Source organism: Condylura cristata, unplaced genomic scaffold, assembly GCF_000260355.1.
Source record: "Condylura cristata isolate star-nosed mole 26May11 unplaced genomic scaffold, ConCri1.0 scaffold00030, whole genome shotgun sequence".
Lineage (NCBI taxonomy): Eukaryota > Metazoa > Chordata > Mammalia > Eulipotyphla > Talpidae > Condylura > Condylura cristata.
This window is the reverse complement of record NW_004567131.1, coordinates 18,040,377-18,048,522: the sequence shown is the minus strand read 5'-3', so window position 1 is coordinate 18,048,522 and position 8,146 is coordinate 18,040,377. Positions and strand designations below refer to the sequence as shown.

The 8,146-nt window shown below is 37.7% G+C and overlaps 1 protein-coding gene across 2 annotated transcripts in view; it reads right to left on the bottom strand.

Moving 5' to 3' along the window:
- Positions 1–8,146, bottom strand: part of PRPF18 (pre-mRNA processing factor 18) — a 46,776-nt gene that overhangs the window by 12,171 nt on the left and 26,459 nt on the right. For both annotated transcript variants that reach the window (XM_012731404.1, XM_004691255.2), the window contains 2 exons: positions 2,340–2,486; positions 1,113–1,181 (listed from right to left, as the gene is read on the bottom strand). In XM_012731404.1, coding sequence (XP_012586858.1) covers positions 1,113–1,181; positions 2,340–2,486 — 216 coding nt within the window. The remainder of the gene's footprint in view (positions 1–1,112; positions 1,182–2,339; positions 2,487–8,146) is intronic.

The window sequence follows — 8,146 nt, the reverse complement described above, 5'->3', positions numbered from 1 at the left end:
ATAATATTAACCTTAAAGTAAATTTCTTGACTGATTGAACTACCAATATTATTTACTATTTAATTAATAAACTATTTCTGGTTATTTTGTTGTATATGTGTTAGCTCAAAATAATCCATTTAAATGCAAAAAGATTTTATCAAGTTTCATGGCTACCTGATAAAAATAAATGTGTATTTATATTTGTCAGTTATAAAATTATAATGCTGTGATATATTATTAGTCTTCCAAGTGTACTGTACTGAAGGTTTTCTACTTGTGTAATACTGACCATAACTTAAAAATACCACTAATAAGACACTACCTAAAGAAAAGAAAAAAGGAACGGCAAGTTATGCAATTATGACCCATCCCTATACTCCACACCTCGTCCCTCGTAGGCAACAGTGAAGATTGCAGACATACTCCTCTAAGGGCATTATCTACACCTAGACTGTGTAATGAGAGGCCATCAAAGAGGAAATTTTAGTACTCATCAGTTCCCATGTCCTATCCTTAATCTATTCAGAATCTTGATGATTATGCTCTGTTTAAGCTGCAAATACAAGTGAAAGTATTTCTTTTAAATTTCTTGGCGTAAACACAAATAGTTTTGTGAATATACTAAAATTAATTTGTAATTTGTATATATTCTACTGAGAGCACTAAAAAGAGAAATGTTAAGAAGAAAAATGGAATGAGTTAATCATAGCAAGAACAGGTACAACTGAGAAACAGTCTCTTTGAAAGGTTGCTAACGTTATTGATCTTTTCACTGCCAATGTCTCATCACATCCATCTTTCCCTACTGTCATTAACCTCTCATTAAAACTTCTGGAACCCTATACTCATTGTGTGCCTTCTGAAAGTGATCTAAAGTTTTAACTTTCCAAACTTCTTGTTCATCCTGCATTCTGTTCTCTGTATTTAATTAGTAAGTGAGCTTTTAAAAAGTACCACAAAAAAATATTTTCTGTGATTAATTTCTACATCCATGTGTATAACCCTAACCCTAACGTGTGCATGGTATGAAATGTTTGAGTATTTCCCTTTCTAATCTTCAATCTTTGATAAGCTAAAAGGCAGAGCCAGTTCTTAAACCAAATGTCTTTTCCTAATCTAGATGCACATACCTTAAGAAACTTAGTAATGATGTCCATGTCTTTGTGATCATCTCCTCTTCCTAAAGATTCTCCTAATGCCTAAAAGAAAAATCATGTTTCTATTCATTAGTAAAGAGTAATAATGAAATTTGAGTTATTAACACTAATCTAAACAAGGTTCTTTATTACATATACTGTGTAATTTTTAAAAAATCTGAAGGAGGGACCTCTCTGGTGGCGCAGCGGGTTAAAACACAGTACTAAAAAGCTAAGGCCAGCCACTTCAACATGAGTGCGACCCCTGCCCGCCCTGAAAATGACCCACATGGTGCAGCAGACCTCTCCTGACCCACCCACTGCTCCCCTCAGCAGTATACTTCGTTGACCTGCCTGTTCTGCTCCCCACTCTGTCTCTGGTGAATCCTCTCACCACCCCTGCATTGCTGGCCTGTAACCCAGTTCTGTATGCACAAATAAATCTTTAAAAAAAAAAAAAAAATATATATATATATATATATTAAAGACTCCATGTACCACTCCATGTTTAACACACCAACAAAATTAGAAAGCAAGACACTGCCAAGTACAGGCAGGGATAAAAGAATACATACATACTGCCATGGGGGTGTGAGTACAGTCATTGTAAAGAACAACCTGGCGGTAACAGAACAAGTAGTGAGGTTGCTGAATCTCACTTCCTAGTCTATACAAGGTATGTACAAGATGGTTTATCACAAACCTGCTTGTGACAAGAGAGAGACAGAAGCAATCTAGCTGTTTAATATTATGGAGGGATAAAAAGAAACTGGCTATGAATACCACCATCAATAAAAATTATGTAGTATTAAAAGCAAATATTAAATGTACATAAGCCACCAAGGCTAGATCTTACAAACATAGAACCATATGAAAAAAGAAAAGCAAAAAACAAACAGAATGAAGAATTTCACATATAATATCATTATGTAAATCAAATCAAATTCACACACACACAAAAAATATGCTTCATAAAACCCTAACAAATAAAAGGATGAACATCAAGCTTAGTTAAATAACTACTTTTGAAGGGGACAGGAGTAGAAAATGAGAAAAGGGAAGTGAATAAATAAATAAGAGCATGAAACAAAAAAAGACAAGGCTTTCTGAAGAGCAATGACAATAGGGTACTCTGAAAAAAAGGCTCTAATGACCTTAACCACCTGTTCCAGGGAAATGAAAGGTGTGATGGGAGAGGAAGTAAGGTGACGTAGAGCTTACCTCTAACTCTTCAATTGTGGTGTTTTCTTCATGAACTTTCAAATCATTCTGTGTGTCTTCCTCTCCAGGTTCCTGACCACCTACAAGTTCATTGAGGTACTGTTGGTCGATCTTATCCAAAGCGGCTTTCAGATCATTTCTCAATCCCTAAAAAGGTGAAAATTTCACTTATGTTTCACTTTTGACTTTTCACTAATAAGAAGTACAAATCATCACCTTTTTCCTCCACAAGGAGGTAAGAATAAAACAGAAACTCAAATACATTTATTACTACTGTCCATTTAAAGTTAATTTTTTTTTTTCACTTTTACTGGTGTAAATAAAATATTGTAAGGTTTCAGGTACAACAAATTTGTGATTCATAATCTATGTGTAGTATATTATCACTACCACCTAAAGTTTAACTTCCAACAAACAACTGAGACCTATACAATATACTTACCATCCCCCCTTCCCTTTTCCTCTCTGGTAACCACTATTTTGTTCTTATCAAAGAGATTATGTTGTGTTTATTCATTTGTTTCCTGTTTTCCACAAATATAAAGTGAAATATAATATCTGTATTTCTAACTTCTTATGATCAGAAAAATAAAACTTTAGTAACAAACTTGCATAAGAAAATTCATATATGGTGTAATTTCCTGATCATAACTAGAAGTGACCAGGGCTCCATTAGACTTCACAACCTAGTTTCACTCAAATTTTCTAATAGCATTATAACTACTCCTAGTACCCAAAATACTGGAAATATCAATAGCATATTGGTGGCTTATCTGTACCCTAGGCTTTCAATGTGTTTCTAACAAATTCCGTATTTATTAACATCAAGGATGTATCCATTTAATAAGAAATGGCATCCTGAAAGGGGGACACATACACCTTAACAGCACACACAGAAATTAATTCAAAATGTGTCAAAGACATAAACAGAAGACCTAAAACTGTTAAACTCTTAGAACATAAGAGAAAAACTTCATGACTTAGGATTTGGCAATGATGTCTTGATTTTGACACCAAAACCTTAGGCAAAAAAGCAAAACCAAAATATGATGTTACCAAGATGGCAGTAGAAGATATTCCTCTGCTTTACTCACAAGAGGAATGACTGACAATTATCCAGGGGTAAGACTACTGAGAGAATCCCATATACAGCGGTGAGGCTGAAGCAGCCTCTGCACCTCAGGTCAGTAATTTAGACAGAATCCAAGGAGATCAGCCCATTTATACAATGCAACTAGGTAGCTAGGGAATGTCCTGAAGGAAGTCCTTAATAAACTCTGCAGAGTTTTGTGGGCTCCAGTTTTGTGGACTCTACCCCCTACTCCAATAACTACAACTCCCAGCAATAGCAAGGAAGAGAACTATGAGGACCCAAGGGCTAAGCAGGCATTCTGTGACTTTTGGGGATGGATATATATATATATATATATATATATAGATATAGATAGATATATATATATAGATATATAGATATATATAGATATATATACACACATATATGTATATACGTATATACATATACACATATACACACACACACACATATATATATATATATATATATATATATATAAGGAAGCCACATTAGACAGTCTCTCACTCTGGATCGTGTGACTGGTAGCTTGGCTCTTGATGAGCTTTCAGTGTGTTATTGGAGTTCCAAGTCATGGGAGCTGTAGGAAGTTCTTGTTAACTTGTATCTCTCTCTCTCTTTCCCTGGGTTGTACCTTTTCCTTTCCTCTTTGTAAATAAACCCATTATTGACCCTTTTTGTGTGTGCCTGCAGTACAACTGAATTTTAAACAAGCAGGTGAGGACCCACAGACAGGCAACCCATTTCACAGTGGGTTGCCCTGTAACACTCCCCCAGTATGTCCAGGACAATGACTAACCACCTTCACACTCCCCTCCCCTACCCTGAAGACACAACAACAGCTCCTCCATCATTGTCTGAGGCACCAAGGGGCTAGCAGTAGTAACTAAGAAACAAAGTCATAGCACCACCTGCTGGAAAAGAAAAGACAGGCAGCTCAGTTATGATTTTAAACAAAGCCCAGTAATAGTATAAAAGGTGGTTAAATAGTCGGAATAAAATTAATGAGCAGGGGATTAAAAACTGAAGCTTTAATTAAGAAACTAACAGAGGGCCCTCACTGGTGGCACAAGGGTCTAAAGCACAGCACTATGAAGCTATCAGCTGTTTGATCGCTGGCCAGGGAGGTGATCCACACAGCACAGCAGACTCCAGTCCGCTCCACTGTTCCCCTCAGCAGTCTTTCAGTCATTCTGCTTGTTCTGGTCCCCATTTTGTCTTTGGGGAATGCTCTCACCCCCACACCTCTGGTCTATACCCCAATTCTTAAAAAATAAATAAATAAGTAAATCTTAAATAAATCTTAAAAAAGAAAAAAAAACTAACATAAATAAATAAATAAATCTTAAAAAAAAAGAAACTAACAGATTCACACTGTGAAGAACTCAATAGCAGGCAGGAACTGCTATTCTTGTATAATATGGACTTCAAGCTAAAAATGGTAACCAAGAAAAAAAAAATGGATCAACACAACACAATGACTTAACACTTACTAATATATATGTGTGCTCCCAATATGGTAGCACCAAGATCTACATAAAGCAAAATATTAATGGAGTTAAAAGGTAGACAATTACAACAGCACAACAATAGTATCAAACTTCAACATACTGATGGAGGAAGGAATGCAGGAGAGGCATCACAAGGCTGACTCACACAAAGGGATGGGTAGAAGGGGCTAATGAAGCAATAGACATAGCCATAAAATCAGGGCACCAAAGCCAGGATGCCTGGCACCCAGGTGAAGACAAGGACATGAATATGGAGATGAAGCTCACTAGGGAATCTCTGACCTCTCAGATTCTATTCAAAGTCAACAAACCTAGGCTCACAAGGAATGAGCCCCTCCCAAAGATAAGCTGTCTATATCTGGACGGTCTCTCCACCAGCATGGGGCAGCCACTCCACTGCCCACCTGTGCCTATGCAGGTGCTTCTTTCCACCCACTCTCCCTCTGCAAGGCAGCAGCTGCCTGCCTGCCTGCAACCATGCAGGTTTCTTTCCCTGCAAACCTGTCTCTTTCCAGGCAGCTCTTCCTGCCCACTTGCACCTAACCAAGTGTCTTCCCCTCTCCTGTCTCTTTCTAATAAACTTCCTCTTTAAATATAACTGAGTCTCTATCTTGCCATGTGCTGCTGAATGGGGAGCTCTGGCGAAATCTTTCCCAGAGTGAACCCAAGAACCCCGAACTCAAAAGATGGTATCAATACCACTCACAGCAATGAACAGAACATCCAGACCAATTAAAAACAAACAAACAAACAAACAGAAACAATGAATTTCAATGACAAAATGGTTAAGATAGACTTAGTAGATGTTTACAAAGCATTCTCTAACCCCCAAGAACTAAGTACACACTCTGTTCAAGTATTCATGGGACATTCTGAAGGATGCTGGGGCAGAAAGCAATTCTCAATAAATAAATTTAGAAGGCTGAAATGGTTTCAAGCATATCTTCAGATAACTACAGAATGAAACTAAACCAAATAGAGGAAAACCAGACCTAAATGGAGACTGAAGAGCTTACTATGAACAACTAAGATAATGAGGACATCAAAGGATAAATAAAAAATTACCTAAATACTAATGAAAAAAGAAACATGCCATATAAGAAGCTGTAGGATGTAAAAAGGCTGAATCAAAAATCAAAATCCAGCTTTCTGCTACCTCCAGGAAATGTACCTGAGCATTAAAGATACATAATAATCCTACAAGTACATGGGAAGAAAAAGAAAAGCAAGAACAGTCATACTAACATCAGATAAAATAGACTTCCTGCGTGGGGATGGGGGTGGGGATGGGAAGGAAAGCTTATGATTAAGGAACAATACATTAGGAAGACAAAACACTCATCGATATATAGTAACCCAGCAAAGGTACATCAAAATATATAAGGCAACTATTATTACACCTACAAACAGACATTGCAAGCATCACAAAAAGAGATGGCACTCATCAATATATAGTAACCCAGCAAGGGTACATCAAAATATATAAGGCAACTATTATTACATCTACAAACAGACATTGCAAGCATCACAAAAAGAGATGGCTATTTTAACACCCTGTATCTCCGTGGACAGAACAACCAAACAGAAAATAAAAGCTTTAAACAAAGAATTAGGCCACATAGGCTTAAAAGACAGTTACAGGCACTGTTTCACAAAAAAAAAGCTAAATGCACACTCTCCTCAAATGCACATGGGACACAGTCCAGAAGAGATAACATACTGTGTCACTAAACAAGTATCAATAAATTCATGAAGTCATACCAAGCATGTTCTCTAATCATAATGTTACCAAACTAGAAATCCATCACATTAAGAAAAGGAAAAAACCTCTAGTATTTGGAAACTGAACAACACACTACTGAATGAGTAGCAGATTAACAGGAAATCAAAGAAATTTAAAAATGCTCAAGAAATGAAAATGAGGACACAATCTAACAGAACCTACAGAACAAAGCAAAAGCAGTACTAAGATGGTAGCATATAGCAATATAAGCCTATATTAAGAAACAAGAAAGAACTCACTCTTATCTCTCACCTTAGAGAACTAGAAAAAGATGAGTAAACAAAACCAAGTTAGTAGAAGAAAATAAAAATTAGAGCAAAAGTAAATGCAATAGAAATAAAAGAGAGACAGAGGTTAATGAAACCAAGTCAGTTCAGAAATGCACAAGAGATTATTATGAACATGTGTATGCCCAGAAAAGATAGACAAATAATCAACCAAGACTAAATCAGGAAAAAAATAGAAAACCTGAACAGACCAATTTCAAGCAAGAAAACTGAAATAGTAATCAAAGTCTGCCAAAACATAAAAGCCCAGGATCAGATGGTTTTACTACTGAGTTCTACCAAAACTTCAAGGATGAACTCATACAAATCCATTTCAAATTCTTTCAAAATACTAAGGAAATGGGAATATTTCCAAACATTTTATGAGCCAACATTACCCTGACAAACCTGGCCAAAGACATCATACAAAAAGAAAGCCCAGGCCAATTTCCCTGATGAGCATAGATGCAAAAATGCTCAACAGGGACTTCCAGAAGATGGCAGCAGGGTAAAGACGCCACAATACTACATCCAGGCTTGCATTGGAATTGAGGACTGAAAACAGACTATAGACTTACTGCAAGTTTCAACCCAAACAAAAACACCCTGGATTCACTAGAAGGTAGATAACTGAGGGGGAATCTGCGATTCGGGAGTTCCCTTCTGGTACTCCAGGGAAAACCCAGGCGCCTGGAAGTTCAGCTGGCTGCAGGAGCCACTTTACCCCACGCTAAACCCCAGAGGTGAAGGGAGAGGGCTCAGCTCAGTGAGTGGAGCCCAGGCTGCGGGAAAGACTGCAAATTTGACCCGCAACTGCTGGGGGGTGGGGGGGAGGGGGACTGCTAAAACTGCAGACCCCATCGGGAGCAACTCGACCAGCTCGGGAACCGGCAAGATGGCGGCAGAATAAAGACGCCAAGACAACTACATCCAAACTCACACGGGATTATATAAAAACAGGCTATAGACTTACATGTATGAGTTTCAACCCACATGAGAAGGCCCTGGACTCACTAGAGGGAAAATAACCGTGGGAGAACCGGCGACTGGGGAATTCCCATAAGGGAAGCCACAACGCTGATCGCTGATCAGGGAACGCCAACAGCTTCCTACTCAGTTCAGCTCCTTTAAAAATTTAGGTGCCCTGGCCCTCC